General features: G+C 31.9%; 1 protein-coding gene across 1 annotated transcript in view; it reads right to left on the bottom strand.

Moving 5' to 3' along the window:
• Positions 1–20,849, bottom strand: part of LOC110994967 (rho GTPase-activating protein conundrum) — an 80,458-nt gene extending 59,609 nt beyond the window's left edge. Inside the window, exons 1-2 of the mRNA XM_022261899.2 lie at positions 20,774–20,849; positions 3,538–3,616 (exon numbers count right to left, since the gene is read on the bottom strand). Of these exons, the coding sequence (XP_022117591.2) occupies positions 3,538–3,609 (72 nt within the window). The 5' untranslated portion in view covers positions 3,610–3,616; positions 20,774–20,849. The remainder of the gene's footprint in view (positions 1–3,537; positions 3,617–20,773) is intronic.
• Between the last annotated feature and the right edge of the window lie 1,994 nt (positions 20,850–22,843).

The raw sequence follows: 22,843 nt of genomic DNA, 5'->3' as shown, positions 1-22,843 counted from the left end.
TGGAATATTATTAATGTTACATAGTCTATATATATCAATAATAATATACATGTACCTATAGTATAAGTCTGTGAAAACATTTGCGAGGGTAAATTGTCAAATGTTGTATTCGCTTTTTCTGCTTTTTCCTAATTCGCATTTTTTGCGTCCATCTTTGTCTAGATTCTAGATTGGGATGCTATTATATCACGTGTTATTAAGCACTATCGCTTTACATTCAACTACATTCATGTCAAAGCAAAAAAAACAGTTTTAACGATCAGGATCCAATTTAAAACATTAATTTATAAAATCATTAAAGAAAATAGGCTTGAAATGAACTAGTTCCTTGCAGCTCCACGCAATCATAATGATTTCTAAGAAATCAACAAATGCAAAGTAAAAACTGAAGTCATCTTAGTTCATTGATCGTTGGAACAAATCGACTGACCACACGGAACTATGGATTAAAATATAATTGGCATAAGGCATTTGAATCATGTTAGTATAACAGAGTTAACCTAAATAATACCTAACCTATTCAAATGCAGGCAAGTATGAAGTCCATAGGCCTCTAATAATGGCAGGCACGGTTTGACATCTGGTTGTATGATTTATATTAAATTCTTAATGGATGTTTTGGATATAAAAATCTCGGGATCGGTATCTGGCACATTTATCAGTTGCAGGGAAAGGCGACAAGAGGCATTGTAATACTAACTAATACACCAAACATAAAATCATTAACGAATGTCATAATCATTTATTCTCTTTATTATTTCAAAATGCAGCGGACCCGACAGACGTTGTCCTGCATGATATTTCAAGCGATTAGGATACAAAATAAATCATTAAAATCGGGCCAGCCGTTTAAGAGGAGTTCAGTGGCATACACACGTACAGTAGTAGTAATATAAATAATATACTATATATATATCCTATCTTTTAAGTTAAATCAAACTGCACACGCTGTGCAAATTTGATTGTAATCGGTTAAGTGGTTTAGGAGTCCATAGGGGACAAAGATCGTGAGGCGTAATTTATACCTACATGTATATTAACATTTTAAAGGTTTTAAAACTAAGCTGTAAAGATTTGTAACAAAATCAACGACAAATTTTACACGCGTTTTTTAACTGGAGGACCAGACTTGACCCTGAAAATGACCTCAGTTGAAGTCAATGCACTTCACTCGTCCCTCGAACACATTTAACAAAAAATAAACTCAAATTAATCAGCTATCTCCTTTAGCATGAGTACTCGTATCAGGATTGTTTCTTTTCGATTTCGATTCTTCATATAAGGAAACCTAAAAATGCGATTTAAATATTTCTCATAGAGTGGTATACTTACCTTCTAGAAATATAACAAAACTTTCGACGCTATCACAATATCCTGGAAGACGTTTGTAGACTCTTTTAAGATTTCTATACAGATAATTATAATTTAATATCCATTATTATTAATTAATTATTCCCTGGTGTGAAACACTGTTTCTTACACTTCATCAGACAGCATACACATCTCCTTATATTATAAAGAGTAAAGATTTGCTGATTTTAATAAGTAAATGTGTAGAAATGTTCAGTCTGTACTGTAATATATGCTCAGTCAGTCATTTAGCAATAGGAATGTAAATAATCCGATTTTCTGTATATATTAATAATAGTACTGTGTATATTAATAATATTTTTTTTTATAACAACTGCCGTCTTTCACAATAATTGACAAAACATTACCAAAATTATAATAGACTTAAGCTTAAGTGTTTTAACGGTTTCCGTCAAACAGTAACAATGCTGTTGACATCTGCGATTTCCTCCCATTCAGAGCTTCCTTTAATTGTCTGCGTGCCTTGACACCTCGGAAAATTTGCCCAGAATAATGTTAATGACTTTAAAAGGAAATGGACGGTCGCATTTAACGTTTGAAAACAAATACTGAGAAGAATTGGCGCATTACAATACTGATACCTTCTCGACATCTATCCGAATTTAATTCTATATCTAGACTCTGAAGTAATATCATCTGAAGATATATCTTAAGACATGGAAATAATATTTAGTAAAAGATTACAAAGGGATGTTAAAGGAGGGGATATTACAGGTTAGGAACCATGGTCTGCACTTTAGCCCCACCATTTGTCACTAGTTTTAAACCTATCCTAGATCAAACATATTAAGTGGGTAAATCTATACACAAAGAACTAAACAATATCCAAAGAAATTATAAATTCTGACATTTTCTGCTACTATTATAAAGTAATACTAAATGTTACATTATATTTCTTATCAATTTTAACTGTACATAGAAATATAAAGTAATTCGTATATTTAAGACACAATATCAAATCTAACAATACAATACTTCATCATTCGCTTAAGATTACATCGCAGAAAAAGTTTAATATTTCATACGAATCGCGTGGAAATGCGAGGAAAGCTGTTGATATATAACAAAACTATATTTTCATCTGTCCAGTAATAAATCAGTGTAAACGCGACTTTCTGATAGAAAGTAAAACCGCATCAATTACTTTTAATTGACTCGCAAAAAGTTGGTGTTAAACACTAGTCGTGAAGACAGAACTGACAATTACATTTTTTTTGTTGCAACATTTATAATTATTTTGTGACAGGTTAGAAGTTAAACGAACAGAACAGAAGAGAGATGCTTTTAACCAATTATATTCAAGTCAGCCAATCGACATTTTATCTTCTTCTGTTTTACTGAACCTTGGCAGTTTTCTTCTCTTGTTAACATTACAACCTACATATAACCATAACTGTCTATTCTCTAGTATTTATCATCTTTTGTCGACCGGAAATGGTGGAGGCACATAAACAATCATTTTCCTTCAAAAGAAGAATAACAATTATTAGTTTTAAGGCAATTTAAGAGCAAGATAGTTTTAATGTCTTGTGTTTGCTGCATCTGCGCCCATCAAGTTGAGCAAAAAAGCCGCACAGCTGTAAAATACTTTTCACCAGTCGATCGACCCCCATATAACTCCGATGTCACTTAAAACTACTACTAAGACTGAAGTTATCAATCTTGGATTGTATTTATACTGTATATTTACAATTTCAATAAATTTGAACCAGTAGTTTAACAATAACTATGTAGTACAATTTCTTAATTTTGACACTCACTGACTGAGAGATCTGTCACTTTTAGCAGAAGCTTCAAATTTAGAATACAGTGTATAGTATATGTATAAATCAAAGAAGAATCAAAGAAATAATAGTAAAATTGATTATATATGACATAGCAAAACAGCCTGTGCTGAGATGTAAAGGCCCTTAATATCTTAGGCCAACAGCGAGATTCCTTACAAAAAAAGTAAAATTGATATTTGTTATATTGATATGATCACTATAAGATGTTTTTATGTAATAAGTTACAATAGAAGGTTGGGACTGAATAAATTAGCGGACTTGGTATTAAACGGATCTCACACCTTTTTACAGTATAATATATATTTATAGAACTGAGTTACGAGTGTTGTTTTTTTAAGTTATGTTCAAGATAATAATAATATAATTAATAGCGACTTACGCATTCAGTGTTTAGAGAACGCCACGACAAACTATTGCTTCTCTGAAGATTTGACGCAATGTGTTTGGACATTATGAATCTGAAAAAAAAACAAAAATTAATTTATGTTAAACCAAAACCCAAATGAATGTTTTTTTTATTACACTAAACCAAGTCTAAACAGAGGCAACGCCCAAGTAACACATATGTGTATTAAATAAACTTTGTATTACTTAAGATTACTCCGCAAACAATACAATTCCATAAAAAATATAATATGCGATAGTTTACCCAATAAATTTAATTAATATCCAAATTCAGATAAGATTAAAATTCAATTATTTCATCAGTTTTTGATAAATTAATATCAACATACTTGACATAATATATAACAATCAGTGGTTTCTTTTTGATATCATGGCCTACATTAGCTACTAAAATGCCACACAAAACCAATATTATTTCCGTATGTCAAATGGAGTGATGCTTAGTACCAAGTCTCAACTCTGAGTATAGATTGTCAACTCTAACTCTCTTGATTCTTGTTAAAGATTAAGTTATGGCATTGAAAGTGTTTTTTAACCCAAATAAAGTAACTCCATATATTTCGTTAAGTATGCGTTAGTAAGAGACGCAAGACAATTATTGTAAGGCTAGGCAGGTAACTAGGTAAGGCAGGTTTTGCCACAAAAATATATTAAAAAACGGAAAATAATATGTAATAAAGATTTAAGTTGGCGTCTAGTACCTAGGAGCTGGTGCTTTCCTTGCTCAACGAATAAGCATTGCAATACAGGCAGCGTTAAACGTACACTACCACAGGGACCAAACATTTTAAATCTGTTTTAATATTCAATTATTATGATATCACTATTAGATAGGCGCTAGACCGCGCGGCAGGTCACCTACACGCTGGACTGATCAGATTAAGTCCGCCGTAGGAGAAACACTGAATCAGTGCAGCAGGATGACCACCAATAGGCAGCGGTGGCGCAGCGTCGTGAAGCGCATTACATCTGCGCCTTCTACTTCTACTACATAGCGATCACGACCGCTCTGCCAAGAGCGAAACGAATGAGAAGAAGATTAGATAGTGAATCGGATAGAAAACGCCCTGGATTTCTTCAAGCGTTTATTTTCAATCAAATCTAGTTTCTACAACACATACGGTGCCCTTCAAAGAAATCGCACCCAACCTAAATTAACCTCAGAAAATATCTGATTATAGCTGACAGCCGATTGCAGATGAACGTGAAAAAAAGGAAAAAAATCTACGAGGAATTTGTTTACGCAAAAAAAACCGGTCATAAATCATATTTCAGGCTGCTGAAAAGTTCCCTAACTAGTGGAAAAACTAAAAACATAGCAGTTGACCCGTCTACGTAACACTATGTTTAGAAAACTGTAAATACTGTATATTTTATTGTTATGATTACTAAGAAATTAATTATTTATATATAACAAAGGATTAAAACATTAACAAAAGGATATTAAACATAAAATATTTTGATAGAGAAGAAACAATTGAACGCTTTGTCGCTCTAGTTCATGTTGGTTAGTTTCCTAAAACAACATCTAACGCCCACCGAAATGGTTTCATCAAAATGAAACGTTTTAGTTTGGGTTTTCTTCCAAGAAAGATTGGAGTAAGTGTTAATTCGAACTTAAGTTATTTATTGAGGCGCTACGATTAAATATTTATCCGGAAACCGAAATGATCACACACGTGCTAACTCGCCAGAACCAAGTTAAAGCCTGCGTCTGCGCAGAATATTAAACTCGTGAAAGTCGTGAAAGCGCGCCAATACGACAGTGGCTCCAGACTTGCTGTGATTCAAGTAGATCTACTTGAATTTGACTGTGCCATGAAATACAGTAGATTATGAAGAAGAAGAAAATTGCGTAGAACGTTCAAAAATATAATATTCCCAACGTACATGTTTTATGTTTTGATGATTGTTAAAATAGTGTATGATATTGGTATATATCAATTGAATTTTCTCGCGAATTAAAAAGGTTTCACTCATAATTCCATTTGTTTTTTCTGTGCTCATGACACACATAAGTAATCTATTTTTCTTTCTCCGAGAGTAGTTAAATCTTTCTCGTGCGATGGCCAATTCTTCTTACAAAGATTTGATGTAAAATTATACATGAAACATAAGTCGTTTCTTAAGATATAATGAATCGAGCTATCGTTTCTCCTTAATGTGCTTTTTTGGTCAAGCCATTTCAAAATTAAAAATGTTTATTATGGAATAAAAAATGCAGGTATCACTTATTCCACATCTTTAAATTAGAATCAACTATAGATTTTAAGTTGTAGATTGCACGAATAGCACTCTTCTGCAGGATGAAAATGGATTCGACATCAGCAGCATGACCCCAGAATAATAAGCCATAATTCATTTAACTGTGAAAGTAACTAAAATAAATAAGTCTAGCTGTATCGACATCAGTCAGTGAGCGATTTTTTTTAACTGCGTAAGCTGCAGAACTAAGTCTCTTCGCCAATCCGTTGATATGAGGGAACCACTGAAGTTTTGAATCCATGGTTTGGAATCCAAGAAATACCTCCATATCTACTGCATTGCTTTCGGAGGAATTTAATTACAAACACCGTGATACGAGAATTTTATATATTAGATAGTTAATAATAAAACATTGTGAAACTCTCGCTATGCTTTCGAAATTTAAGTAGCAATAACATTATGAATACTACTATTTTAGTATCTTTTGTTGCGACAACATAGTATCTTAATTTAAAATGTTAGTATATGCATGGACATTCGATTAAGCTGCTAGGTCGTTTCAGGTAAGTATAGTTTAAATACAAAATAACAGGCGAGAACTTTCATAGGCCATACATTTAATTAACTAACTATATTTACTAACAGATTAAAATGGCCACAATTACACAATCTCGTGATTATTTAATTGCAAAAAAACACGTAAGTAAAGTACGTATATTAATCAGATTTTTCCATGATGGGGATGGTGGTAAAGGTAAGGGTTCAAAATAACATTTTTGTTTTATAGATTCCATTCTCACACTAATCGCTTATTTATTTCTGTATATTACGAGATTCTCTTACGTGTCATGTCGTATTATACCTGATGTAAACGACGCATATTTTCGTACATCCTCTATTATTAAGGAATACACCCTATGTATCGTATCTATTAGTGTCATCAGACTTTTTACGCTCTCTAGTCTACTCTTTATTCTCTTTCTATCAATGTGTAACACTGTAAATAAAAGAAATAGATAAGTAATTAATAAAAAAACTAATGAATTAAGAACAGGATGAGATAACACGACACGTATAAAGAACGAATTAGTATATTTTAAACTTCCTGATCAAATTGAAATGCGCAAACCAGCATGACAGCAAGAGGCAATTTTAACCGAATAAAAGAGCATTTAATTATATTCACAATAGAGATACGTGCGTATCCGAATTGGCATCACAGGTGATTACAGTTAGAACAGCTATTTGCATTGAAAGTGTGGACGACGACCGCATAACGAAACACTTCCTCGATGCACGGCCAATTCGTACTGCCTTTTTGCTCTAATTCTTGAACTTACGTAAATATCTCCTACATATTAGTATTCTGAAGTTATGTGTTTTACGGAAGACTGGCAAATTGTCATTGTCTAGACGCTTCTGTAGTATTTTAACAAGTTAATGGCTGACCACATGTTTTTTGGCATATCGATGCCTTTATATTTAATTACATGTTTCATTTTATATTTTTTTCATACCTCACAAACATAGAACAGTTAGAATATTCTTAATCAAAACTAATTAATATAAATAATATGGTTATAATAGTAATAATAAAAAATATTTAACACGTTGAATGCTTGAACAATGGATACAAATAGCCGGAAACCAAAACTTTTAATTTTGAATAAGTAAACATGAATATTTGAAAATATGTATGTATAATATTATTTTCATTATAAAACATTTTTAGAATCCGAGTGATCAACACATTTGGTGCCACAAACTCGGATCCGAGAGCTAGGGATGGCTATGGTTAAAAAATGTACGGGATGATCGCACGGATCCGTGTGGGCGGCAACGCTACGATGACCCCGCTCCACTCGGATCCGATAAAAGAGCACTTAATGTGTTAAAAAGGGATACATAGAAAACTAAACCATGTGTCAGTGCAGAAGTCTAATTTAGTGTTTTCTCTATGTTTTCATGAGTCCATACTTCAATTTTAAAGCATATACAAAGTATTAAGACAGCATCAAATCATCAGTTCATTAAATGAATGAATTACTATTATCTGTAAAACCGGCGTATAAACATATTGCCCATTCGCACAGGACTTGCATTTTCTAACATTTTCGTCAAAAATACCTTAATAAATCTGAGAGAATGTACCTTATTGTTATACACGCTAATTAATACATTTTTGTCTTATACTCTCTGAAACACAGCTATTCATAAATTTTAGGATAAGCCTTGAAGCAAAATCGCCTTATTTAAATATACGTTTCATAAAAGGCACATTTCAATGGAATTGTTATTGAAAACAAAAGCCAAGATAATTTTTCAATTCATCTAAAGCCATTCTGTAGAGCACAACCGTGAAGTCTGTGACAAGAGATTTCAATCCGTCAATAGTAATTCTGTTCCGCAAATCTATTACTGAAATTACCGTAATGGACGGAGGCAAATAGCCCAGAAATCATTTATGAATGTGGTCTGCACTGTTTGAAAGTAAATTCTGCGGTTTTATAGCGTTTAGAAAGAGAAAAGGCCTTCGAAAGGGCGTACAAAAAGAGTTCGAAATTCATATTATTATAGTAGGTTGTATCGTTTTAGTAATGTTGTCAAAAATGTACATCAAAGCACTACTATTTTGAATCTTACCATTTGTATCACGTAACTAAATTAGCTTTTATATTTTATTTTACTAAGTGGATCGTACTATATCTAGAAGATTTCATTGGGGTTACCAGGATTGTTATTAGTCCTTTAAATTACAAATTTTACAATCCAGCATACAAATAATAGCTTCTTTATCAGTTGACAAAAACCTATAAATCCTACTTTTGACCTACCGTTGACGAAGAACAACTGATCTCTTACGACAATAGCACTTGATAAAAAGGCACATCGGCATAAATATGACATAACACATTTAAACAACGTCTGGAAGAAAACAAAAATTGGTATCAAAAATTTAAATTTGATACGAGCTCTAGTTGCGTTTCCGTCTGAAAAACGTGGCGAGAAAGGCAAAGGATTAATGCCTCAAAGATGTTGTTTAGGAATCGAATGTTACGAATGGTATAGAAGCGTCGAAGTTGGATCGACATCGAGCCTAACCCATCTCTTCATACTCGCCGCACTAGTATGGTAGACCGGCGAGTATGAAAAGTTGTATGAGAGATGAGCATTGGCATATGTGCCAATATACTGTCATCCTCAAAATACGCTGGTGGAAACAGATTGTCCACTCCAGATATTTTTTTGTTAACCCCAACGCTCAAATGTGAACTACCGACTGCCAAAGCCACAAAGCAAAATATATTGCCATACATTTGACGGGAAAAAGAAATAATTGATAGTCCGACAGTGTTTTATTTCCAAATGATTGCGTCACGTGTTACGAAGTTGTTACAACAACTCAGCATTATTTTATAAAAATCGTTAGCAAAAGTTACACGCGGTTCCACTTACGTTTCGTAATCGTTACGGTGTTTTCAAGAATATGTTAAGGTAAATCATTTATATTGAGTGAGAGTTGAGATTTTCTGCCTGGAGCCATTTTCTTTAAACGGATGTCATGGGCTAATTTGTTTTGTATACAATTAATATTAAATATCAAAACAATATTTCGTCAAGAAAGTGGCCCGTCTTAGCTGCTTATTGCAAACGGTAACTGACTGAGGCGATATCAATACAATATTATATTAAATCAATTTACTATGAATTTTTTTTTTAATATCAGAAATTTTAAAAACGCTTGCTACTTACATAAGTAAAAGAGACAAAGAGTATCTCTTTGTCTCAAGACAAAAAAGTTAATTATAATTGAGTAGGTTAAATGTACGTGAAGTTGACTGAGATTTTAACAATGTTCAGTTTAATTTATAAGTGATTACTTTTACAAGACGATTAAGGAAAATATACTTAGTAAGTATTAAAGTACATATAATATAACTTATAATAAACGAATGACTTCAAGTTATCATTCTAACCGTTATATGAAATTTCTCGCCAATGCTGTTTTATACGATTTTCAACGGCTTTAATACACGGAAAATAACCAATAAAATATTATTCACAAATCATGTCGTCCATTAGATGACATGCGCCATTCCTAGCAAAGTATGCGACTACATTAAGCTTATAATTATAGGGCTATCAGTTTCTCGAAATATAGAAAAATATTTTTAGGCTTTCGTTACTAGAAAACACGAAAGAAGATGTGATACTCATTATACCTTATCATTTAAGTTGAAATGTAATAGGAAGCAAACACGCAGGAGTATTAGCTTATGTTAATTAATACTCCCACATTGCCAGAGCTCGAAGGTACTTGCCCGCCTTAAGGGAAATACATTGGTGGGCAGCTGAAAAACTGCCTTAAAGTTAATAATGCGAACAACTCCCTTGAAGTCTCTCCGTGGTAAATGAGGTACAGGGTTCAGAGAGACCTCACATCTCTACGCAACGCCAAGGTATCTGCTCAAAAAGTGACTTAATGTTCAAATATATTCAATATATTTATATATACTTTTAAGATAATTTAATAATATATTAATATAGCAAACTGACAACCCTGGCATGATATTGTTATTTGAATGACGCGCGCAGTCCTACTTAAGTACGGAGCAACGCTTTATTATAAAATATGTGGCTACATCTACATGCCTACGCCTCTCTATTACGAAGAACAAACTGTAAAAGGCACTCAGTTATTTGCCTTATAGTTTATTTAAAAATAAATTATATTACAATGATATTTCATTAATAATTAACTATGTACTAAGAATTTGTTCGTAGTTTACCCTGAACTTATTCTTACTTCGACAATTTTGTGTTTGTTAACTGTCATTCGATTTGTAGCCGTTTCCTTAAAAATTTTTCAACCTTAAATTTTTATTTCTTTATCGGAAAACGTAAACATCGCAGTAAACGCATAATATTTCGTGAAACAATACCAGAACCCCGAATAAAATGCAATGAATTAATAAATCTTTATTGGATCTTTGAAGCATGGAAATTAAAATTTTACTTTAAGTAAAATTATTTTAGTTTAATTATCAAACTGAACGCACACAACCGTTTTTTGTGTTTAACACAAGACAAAATTATGATGTGTTTTGTTCGATTGAGAAAACCAATGACAATCAAACGAAACGCGAAATCGTTACAAGTTTTATTTTAAATTCCCATTGATTATTTTTTATTTACTAAGTAGTATCAAAAAACAATGTCTCATCTTGGACTCAATTCCTGCAAATGGCGCAGTGCTCTTATTTATAAAACAAAGAGTATTACTATTTCTATCACGTCCTAAGGAAACTTCAAGAACGTCGAATACGTCGTATGGTACACATCACGACTTAATTGTGTGCCTTTATACAAACTATTTGCATGATAATTTAGCGCCATAACGTTTAGGCTTCATACAGACAATAACAACCATATCTTAAGGAAATTCGTAAACTAGAAACCGCTTCAAATAAACGTGAGATTATAATTTTAAGTTAACACAGACAAAATAGTTCTAATTCAGATGTATAATGCGCCAATATATTATATATAATTTACTATTTTATTACAATATATATATAATTTATAGGATTATTGCGGCTGCTCCATCGTTGATTATCTAAGTGTAAAGTTTTAATAAGTCGACAAGAGAGATATATCAGTTTTAAGAAATACAACACTTTTCTATGAGACTTCAAATCGCCTATATTTCTATAACAAGTGTGTTACGGCAACTTCTTGCATGCCAGTATTACTTCACACAAACTATTCGATTTTGTCGCGACTTTTCACCGTAAGGACAAGTGTTAATTGTTCTCAAAGAAAGTAAATGAGTACAAAAACACCAAAGCTAAAGCTGCTCGCCTAACCACTATGCGTACAACAAAGAAAGTGAGACGGGCCATGAACTTCACTATACGGTTTGAAAGAAATCCTCTTTAGTAGATATAAATAGTGCCAACTTCTGCTCATCTAATGACATTGACCAACATACTCTCCGTGAGTTATTCAACTAAATAATTCCAGAAATAAAAACCACACATCAATAGTTATAAAATGTTCGTCTGATACAATGTTGTCTTCATATATTTCGTCAGTAATCGACTTAAAACTGTTTATTCGCTTTATTCATGTTTACAAAGACTTACAATACTTAAGCAAGGAAATTCCATATGAATGCTTTGTCAATAATGAAATATGGACGTTCCTGCTTATATACATATGTTACAAATGCAGTTCTTTGTTTTGCGGTATTCATAAGATGTATGACATGTCTCCATAGATTGGTTACGTATATGATTACACTTTAAATCCCGTTTCAATACAATTTTAAAGTGCAATGCATTGTTCAGTCATCACTGAGTTAGTTTCTTCCTTTGTACACAAGTATTGCCTACGACAACGTTGACTATAATGGTTCACCATATATATTAGGAATATAAAGAAGTATGGCACGGATACAAATTAGTTTACATACATAACATTAAGTGACAGACTCAACTCGATTATGTAAATATAAATATGTGAAGGCTAAGAGCGTAAAGCCGTTAAAGCGTATACAAAAATAACCTCTAATTGTCTTATATAATAAATAACTTTTTATGTAGGCTTTCAATAGTAGGCGGCCTAACGACCTACATCTATTAGACTGTTGACTAGAAATTCTATTCGTTACGAACATTAACTTGGTTTACGTAGATTAAATTATATAATAATTTTTAGTTTATGTACACATACATGATATAAAATATACAAAGTTTACAATTTTCTTTACATACATAAAAATAATTTTCCCTGGCAGCATTATTAGTTTTTAAATTACCTGTACACAGATACCTCATACCTGGGTGTGTGTGTGAAGCTTTAAGTTATATGTGTTATAATGTTTTAATTAACATATTATGCGACATTTACATGGTATGATGGAATGTGATCACATTGAGAATTCTATATGCACTTTACATTGACAGCAAGGCGTAGATAAATCGTAATACATGATTACATTATTTATGTAGTTTAGCATTGTTATTATGTTATTGTCATGTGATATTTATATGGATACACATAGATGGGAAACGATCATAGACCCCTTATTCAAAAACACACTAATTATGTCATATATTTCCCATCTCATCATAGAGGATGTGAGGAAATATTTGAAAAGGCGGGAAGAAATATTAATTGTCGTTTGTTTAATCTTAAATTTCAGTTTTCTTTTTGTCTTAATAGACAAATATTAATTACTTTTCATACTTATGTTTTATGTTTCATATATGTTGTTTTCCTATGTAATCTATATTGGCTTGTAAATGTATGCAGAATGTTAGCTGTAAGATTACTAGAAAATTAAAAATAAACTACTCAAATACATATTTTGATATGAGACTTTATTTTCCTACAGTCTAACATTTTCTCAGATTCACTCCTAAGTTACTAAAACAAAATTATATCCGCGTGCTAACGGTTCATAGTGTAACAGTTATAATATTTGAGTGCTAATGGGTAGCCATACCATAAATTGGCCAGGCATTTGGCTATTACTTATTCGTGGATTTTGTTAATGTGGCCAGGAAATTGGCCTGTTTATTAAAAAAATATCCACCTGATTAAGTGATGCTTCCGCCAATGGAAAAAAGCTATGTGTTGCCAGCCTTTTACTTTATCCAATACTAGCGACCCGCCCCGGCTTCGCACGGGTCCAATGCTGATACTAAATACATTACAGAAAATCTGTGAACGTTGTATATAAAAATGTAGGTTATCCATAAGAGATAGACATATACCATCACGGACTTTTCTGTAGACCTTTTCAATGTGTACAATACTTAGTGCATTATTTTGATAAATCTCTAAGGGTTCATCCTGCGTTTGTAATGTAAGCGGAAAAAATGTAATTATTTACGACATCACATTAGAAACCTCAAAAATAACAGTACTTCTCCACGATTTAATGGATGTTATTATACATATAAACCTTCCTCTTGAATCACTCTATCTATTAAAAAACCGCATCAAAATCCGTTGCGTAGTTTCAAAGATTTAAGCATACAAAGGGACATAGGGACAGAGAAAGTGACTTTGTTTTATAATATGTTGTGAAGTATTATATATGAAGTAATCAATTTCAAAGGAATTCGACAAAAATAAAAGAAATATATGGCAAGTAACTATCTAATTATTTGCAGTAATCACTACTACACACTAGCACATCATCAATACTTTTAATCTTAATTTTTCAAGCTTCACATCAACCTGTTAATGCAACCTAAATTTTCGTTATGAAACGAGCATCTAACAAAACCACATAACGTAACATAACGAAAGGTCAAGACTAGCTGGTCTTGCCCGATAAACCCAGAACTCGAACATGGTGGCTTTTCTAAAACAAGATTATTTCTTAACTACCGGTTATTCATATTCGAGAAATCTTGTGAATCAATTGGAGTGTAAACCATATCTCTTTCACTATGGTAAAATATTGTATCTTTGATTGCTTGAAGAGGCATTATTTCATAAAGTATATTATTTTTTAGAACTTTGAACGTGTTTTAATTATTGGTAAAAACTGTTTCTTTACGAAACGCAAAATACGTTCCATTATAACAAGTTATTAAAATTGTGCCAAACAAAAACAATATTGCCTTTCTAATAGACACTACCTTGATAATTTACGCCTATTATTGGCGTTTATGCTAAATTAATAAAAAATGAACGTATGCGAACATGACGTGTTATAAATACAAAACTATTGAGATAGATACTTTAAAAATCAGTGTTAATACTGTCTTGTCTCTTTCCTTAAAATCGTAATTAAATATACTGAAAATAGACAGAATAGTTTGTTAGTTAAAAGATTATAACTGATGTCTTGTTATTTATTAGATTAAGCTAAACGTATCAAACTATGTTCTTTTTAGAAAATTTTTGGTTAAATAGAGAAAGTAACGAAAAATTAATTTGTAAGTTGTAAAATGTACGTAATTATTGCAAGTGCAATGCTAATAGAGCTAAACTAGCGATGTATTGTGGTATGTCAAAATATGCGCGTGCGTTCATCACTGGAGGACGACTGACATCATGCTTCAAGTTAATTTCTAACATATGCGAAGACTGGCAAATTTGTATTTAAATATTCAGTTTTACTGTTTATGAGATACATAATTATTATTTATTCCTCGTGTATATATAGTTTGAAATATATTTAAACGTCTATTTTAATGTAGCTAAGAGAACGGAATTATTAAACAATGCCATTCGTAGTAGGTACAAATTGACTCAAGTATTAGTATTTTATTCTATAAGCAATATATACTTATCACAACAAATTAATGTAAGGTATATATCTATAAGTTCATTTCAAACGAGTTATATTATATATAGTTAACGTTGCCGACGAGGAACCTCCTTTGTTGGTTAAAATTAAACAAAAACACGTCAGCTCACATATCGGGTCGTTCACCGCTGGTTTGGAGGACATCAATCAAAATCGGGATGCAGAGTTTTGAACTCATTATAAAACTCTTTATGTATAGATTGTAAATAGTAGCTGTTACTTTAGAGTTTAGACCGAATTAAATGCAACATTAACCTTAATATATGCACGGAAAGTGAAACTTAATGATAACGTTTGAAACATTTGAGAAATGAAAAGGATAGAATTCTAAATTGTAATGCTTTTTTTAACGTTTCAGATTAAGCTAAGTTATTTAAATCAGGTATTGCTCTCCAAATAGGAAAATTGTGCTTATGATCATTTTTAAGTAAATAAGCAAGTATTTCAAAAAGTATTTTCTTTAAATGTGTAAAAGTTATGTTAATAAAAGACTAAGTAACATCCTTCTAATATTATAAACGCGAAGTTTGTAGATATGGAAGGATGTTTGTAAATCTTTCATGTAAAAACTACTGATTGGATAATTACGAAACTTAACAATAATATAGCTCATACATCAGATTAACACAAAAGCTACAATTTATAAAGATATTGTCCAAAATATCAAGTATCAAGTAAGTAGGTAACAATCGATCATTTTTGTGATATTCTGGCGTACGCAGCCAAAACCGCTAGAGTAACACATAATTAATATGTTTTGTATGATGGAAAATTTACGTTAAAAAGTCAATATCTTTAGTTGTTTTTTCTACGCCACGCTTATATATATAAGCTACTCGAAATACTAATCCTGCACACCTAACAGACTTACTTGCGAGCACCAGCTATTAAGTATTTAATCATTGTAAGTTATAGAAAACCTTTCTCTGTGCAATAGTTATTAGGTTTTTTGTAGAATTATTTCCTTTATTATACTATGAATCTGAGGCTTAATGTCAGGTTCAATGTTGAATAGATTACTGAATGGATAATGCTCATCTACATGATTACATTTTAAGCGGGTAGAAGAAGCGTTGCCGGTAATGATTGAAATTTCTCATTTTCAAGAATGACTACTCATAAGCATGGCAAGAGTGGCATTCATAAGCTAAACACAAACCATCAAAAACAGAACTTGTAAACAAAGAAAGTTTAGTAACACAGTTCTGTTTTAAGTTAAGTTAACATAACAAGATCTTATACTGAATTACTGACCATATCAACATGAAACTTTTAGGTTTGATATATATATTGATTTTATTCAGTTCATTCAATTCAGGCTTCTAATTTTATCCACAACGAAGTAATAGGGGGTCGGAAATGACATGAACTCGAGAAAACGATACTACGGCTGTGCCGATTTTTTCCTAAACTCGGTTAAACTTTAGTTACGTAACTTCAACAATAATGAGAAAAGCTATATTTATTCACATTTTTAGTGGCAGGCAGGCATAGAACAATGTCTAATGGGAATATAAATCGAAATTAGATTTAACCTACTCCTTTTTACTAGTTGGTTACAAGAGTCTACAGTAGGCAGAGAGAATGAATAAAATAGAAAAATAATTTATAAAGTTTTTACTCGCATTCATAATTCCCATATTTTCTTTCGTTCTACGTATAGGAGATACAACTGATGGTTTAGCTATAACATGAACGTGAGAATCGCAGCCTTCCCACGTCGACCTTGCTGTGTTTATCATTAACCTCTTCCAGTCAATGCTTTACAACAAGCATTGTTTGTTTCACATCTTATACACGTTACATGTTGAAAATCTTACTCCTTTATGTCAGTGTTTGTTATTTCAAAGAAACTTACCTAGTGCCTAGTGTGTTTTATTAAATATATTAACCATAAATATGAAAGATCTCTCTCTTTTCATTACACTGTAATTAGAATTTCATAGATGCTAGAGTAATATTTAATATGGCAAGTTCCGAAATATATCTTGATACCGATCCCAAATAATTAAATAATAAATATAGACCCATACATACAGTCATGATGAAGATGAAGCTATAAAGATAATATCTTTATTATTAAATAAGTTAAAACAGAGTGACATAAAGGTAATCTCTTCTTCTTTATAGATGCTAACTCATTAGTTGTCTCATGGGGCATTAGGTATTTTGAGTTGAGATTTAAAAAACACACATTTATTTAATCTACAGGTGAACACAAATATTCAATAAGTTCACTGTTACGATAATTACTTCGTCTTTTAACGGATATTATTTCTCTTTACAAAACGCTAAATTGAAACGTTTTCTTTAAGGGGCTTCTAAACGGGCCATGTTTTGCTGCAATTGATGGCTGCACTATTGGCAATTAATTGTCCGGCCATCACAAAAATGTTTTAATGCAGATGATGGCCGAGCAATCTATGGCCGGGCCATGTGTTGCAATATGTCGGCAATAGTATGGCCCATGATGCAGACTCCTAAACGGGCCACACATACCGGCAACAATGGCTGATGAAATCACACTTGTCGCAGCAGCTTATATTAATTTTAAAAGAACAGAAAAAGAAGAGATTGAGGATTCGACCTTATTTAAATAGGCGTGAAACTGTAGACAATTTGAGTCTAGCAGTAATAAGCCTTGATAATAAATTATTCAAGAACTTGGCTAGAATTTCAAAAGGCGACTTTGACTTTCTCTTAAACAAAATTGGACCAAAAATAAAAAGAAATGATACAAAGAGAAGAAATGCTGTTCTCATACAGCAATACCTGTTTCATCGCCATCACGAGATTTGCGATAACTCTACGGTTTTTGGCAACAGGAGATTCATTTAAAAGTTTTATGTACCTGAGTGTTAGATTTCAACTTTTATTCCAGAGGTGTGTACAGCTATTATAGAAGGATTAAAATAATACATCAAGGTAAGTTAACATAGGTTTATTAAATATGTTACTCATAGGTAGTAACTATTATGTACTTTTTAAATTTAATAATAATAGGTATCTAGTAGCAGCATATTCGTTTTTATTTTCGCCAGCATCGCGTATAATATTTTGAGCCTTTTAGTACGTGGTTTTGGAGTAGTATCGACGGCTTCCAAAGTGTCGGTTGTTTTGATTCTACGACTTCACGTGGGTCAGCACTGATGTCAGTGTGTGTAGTTTCAGTCGCCTGTGAATGCATAAAATTGTTAGTATATCTTTAAGCCTTTCAGATGCCGTCAGGAGTAACAGAATGGAAACAAGTTGCAAAAGATTTCGAGAGAAGAAGTTCAATTTATCAATCGATATGATACATACGTAATACAGAGATATGTACATTTATAATGACTAAAATACTTTATTAAAGATACTTACGTTAGATATTTTCATTTTCAGTATGTAATCCTATTTTCGTGGTATTTTGAATAAAGAGAAACTATATCGCATCTTAAGCAAACCACTTTACTGTTTTACCGCCAGCACTACCACTTTTCTTCTTTTTCTCCTCATTATTTGCGTAAGTTCTTAGGCTTCTGAATTTTTTGTAAGCCTCGTTACTTGTTATGCCAAACTTTTCAGCGATTTCATTCCATGCATCTTTTTTAGCATTTCTATCTTTGTATGTGCCGGTTTTTATTTCCCACAACTCGGGGTGCAAATGTATTTCTTCAATAAAATCAGTAATTGTCTTGTTAGACCAGTAACCATTTTTACGTAGTTGTCAAAATGCAGCTGATCGCAAAACACAGAATATAGCAACAGGCACACTTCACTCATAGCAAACTTCATGTCGCGTAGAAAAGGATACACTATGCCATAACAAAGAGAGTGACTGAAACAACAATAGAACTGGCTGTGCAATATTGCAGTTGAATTCGATAGCCTAGCGATCGTCCGGCAACACATCGGGGCAATATCGGCCATAAGTGGCTACACAAAACATGTTTGGCTATATGGCCGGGACATTAATGCAATATTGCATAGTGTGGCTGACATTGTTTGCAATGTTGCCGGGCCATGTGTTGCAGCCATCAATTGCAGCAAAACATGGCCCGTTTAGAAGCGTCATTATTATATAAATATTTTTATTAGACTACGAATTATGACTTGCGTATAATCAAAAACGTAGTTTTCCCAGATAAACAATTGATATGTTTTCGTAAAAAGTACGTTCATGTTATTTTCCACTGTTTAAGATAAAACGTGACAAATCTCTTTATCCTTATATCTCACGTCACATCAGTTTATTACACTATAATAATAATAAAAATTACCTTAATGTATGAATGTTAAATATGTATTTCAGACCATTTTAAATATGCGGTAAAGTTTTTAGTGGGTTATAATTTTTATTAATAAATAACGTATGTAATCAACGTCAAAACAAATTATGTAAGATGAATGCTAAAAAAACACAACTTGTTAGAAACACAAGTCTCGCAACTCAGTTCTTCCACCGTAAAAAGTTGTGAGATCTTAATTATTTATTTATTACGTAATTAGCTAACCTAACAATATTAAACAGACTATATCAATATTACAAATCTTGTATGTTTTTAATAAATACGTTAACTTCATCAGACTTCTTTTTATCCACAACTAAGCTATAGGGGCTTGAAGTATTCTGAGCCGCTTTTTTCATAAGCTTGCCTGCCCATACCTAAGTCAAAAGTCTAAAATCATTTATTCGTATTGGTAACACAACGTACACTTATGAACGCCAAAAAAAGAAATATACATTAAATGCTTCTAATTTTACATTTCCTGCCAGTTTTAAAATTAAGGGTGTAGAACGGAAGAGAAAAACTGGAAATAAACTCTCCGCCACTCTTTTTAATCGGCAAGTTCTTTTTTGTTTTACACAACGTTTGTAAGGAGCTGCAACCATTACACCTTGTTCCACGTGACGTCTTAAGTAATAATTAATAATAATATAAGTTAACAATAATTTAATTAACTTTCGAGATTCATCATTATATTAGGACAGTGCTATCAGAACCCACGTATGCTGGTAGTATACCAGTGATGTAGTGCTGTTTTCACTATATTCTTTCAGGAGATAAGAATATAATTAACAGAGGTCAAATATATATCTAGGTGTTTGAGTTACAAATAAGCATTATATTTCCTAATTTCATATTAATACCATAACATTAATTTAATTAATAAATGAATATTAAAAAAAACGCGTAAACTTAGTTATTTATATACTATATATTTAAAGAATGTAGTTAATCCTATGTATTTATATGTATTGAGGAAACGAACTTGACGTGAATTACGTAACTAAATGTTTATCATAAAAATTTTAAATATTTCTCTTTCTCACATAATTAATTCATTATATATTTGTGTAAGTTGTCGTTTCTATTGCTTTGCATTTTCAGTGTATGGGAGTTTAATATCGGAGTTTTGTACTATCATACTAGATACTACAAACTAATTTAATTTTAGAATTACGAATTTAAAGTTATTGTGAATCGCAATTTCGCCAATTTGCGAAATTTTATTAAATCTAACTGCAGCAACCGCCTATGTAACGAGTTCTACATATACCATTAGTTATAAAAATATGATAGATATACATATACAACTTTAAAATGTTTGTGTGGTCGAAAAGATTTGTTGATAAGGCACATTTCGGGAAAAATGTCAAATGGATAATTTTAAATACAAAAAAATATCTCACCTTGAAACAGTGCAGTTGATATTAAAAATACAGAACACTCGCACTAAAACAATATTTGAACAACACTGGAAGCAAACGCGAGAGTAAGATAAGAGATACTGTATCTTAACCAGTGAGTATCAAGGACGAGACCAAAATCTATGATATTCTCGCTATACATACATATATACAATATGGATAATATTGAAAGACCGACAATGTTAAAATGTTGTTAAGGTTGACATTTAAAGTTGAGACTTTAAATGTCTCTCTCTACTCATCCTTTACTTAGGGATTTCTCAATGAATGCTCTTAATATCAAAGTTTAGAGTTCATAATACTTATTACTTAGTTAAAAATTTCGGCTTTAAACTGTGTTCATTTGCAATAAAATATTAGTGTGAAATACTTATATTTTGTTACTTTTATATTCCTTATTCAAGATTTATTAATACACACAAAACACAATGCAAAAACAACTTAATTTATGTAAACATGGTTTGATAAAAGTAAGTACGTTAAGATAAAAATAAAATAGTAGTAAACATTCAAGTTAAGAGAGTAAATCGATGTTAATAGCTTAAAAACCTTATAATACTTTAATTTCTTAATTGATTTTTACATAAACTTTTATGCATAAAACTATCAGTCTAGTTGGACCGCTTCTCTTTTCATCCCAGCGTAAACACGATCTGACAGAAAGAGATAAAAAGTTTTTTTAAATAAAAGAGTGCTATGAAAGAATACATTATAATTTTTAATTTACCAAGTTTCGATATCAACATATTTCCCTAAAGACGACGTATTGGTGACGACAAACTATGTTTTAATATCCCATATCATATTAATAAGAAAACTAAAACAATAGGCAGCAAGATTTTAATTACGCACTTTTGCCCAAATCTTCTAAAATAAAATTGCCCGGCAATGTTTGATTGTCACTAAGATCTTGTTTCTGTCTTAATTTAATATAGAGGACGAAAAAGTTTTCTCCATTCATTCATAAATAACAAACGACGCGAGTAGTCTATGGTTACTCGCCTTTTAGAGAGAGATATCTGAAGCCGGTGAAACCACTTCCTGTCATTAGGTCGGCCGTCACACGTGCGATCACTTCCGTAAATCAAGCCTTTATTGGCAGAGATATGCTTAATAATATTTATTAATTTCCAACACATTAATATTTGTATATGAAATGTGTAAATGTTGAAGGGCATACGAAAGGAATCACCGGCTTATGAAACCATCGCGTTTTAATGACAAACGCGATTCAACGTCGAAACACATTAATAATTTTTAAAAAAGATAGGCATAATACATAATATTATAGTTGTGGCGAATAAATACTTACGATATCAACCTCCTTTATAGACTTTTGGTAAAAAGACAATTTTTTACTAGAATTCAAATATGGAATTTCAATTGTCACTTATATTAAGTCAACAATTATTAATCGGACTTCCACAGTGATTAAAGATTCTTAATGAGATAATCCTTTAAACGCCCTGAAAGGTTGTAACTACAACAGGATACCCCATGCCGTTAGAACAGGTGATAGAACGCGCGAGATTTGCATAACTCTGTAGGTCAAGTGGGCAAGTTAATAATTACATTTGAACTAGCACAACACAAGTACCAGTGCACTAGCTTCTGGCGAGTTGAATATTATTTAAACTTATATGATAATAAAACCTGTAAGGCTACAACACTGCATGTTTTTTTTATAATACAAATTGGGCAAAAGGCATCACCTGATGTTAATCGAATGGTGGTACTCAATGATAAAGGGTTCACAAGTGCGTTGCCGGCCTTTTAAGAATTGGTATTATCTTTTCTTGAATAATTTACTGGGCAGCTGGTTCTACACGTCATCAGAATCAGCTGGTTGGCCTTTTCTTTGATCCTTTTTAATTGACAAAAAGGTGGAAAGCCTTCTGTGCCTGTGTCAATATAAAATCGATTTTTGGGTCTTAACGTCATTTTAGGTAATCCAGCGTACCTAAAATAATGTATGCACGAATAAAAATAACGTCATGTCTTATAAATCGCTTATTAAGAAATTATATTTAAGTATAAACTCCGCAATTCAAA

The sequence above is a fragment of the Pieris rapae genome, chromosome 20 (genome assembly GCF_905147795.1).
Source record: "Pieris rapae chromosome 20, ilPieRapa1.1, whole genome shotgun sequence".
NCBI lineage: Eukaryota > Metazoa > Arthropoda > Insecta > Lepidoptera > Pieridae > Pieris > Pieris rapae.
The sequence above is the reverse complement of the archived record's forward strand: the minus strand, read 5'-3'. Positions and strand labels throughout refer to the sequence as shown.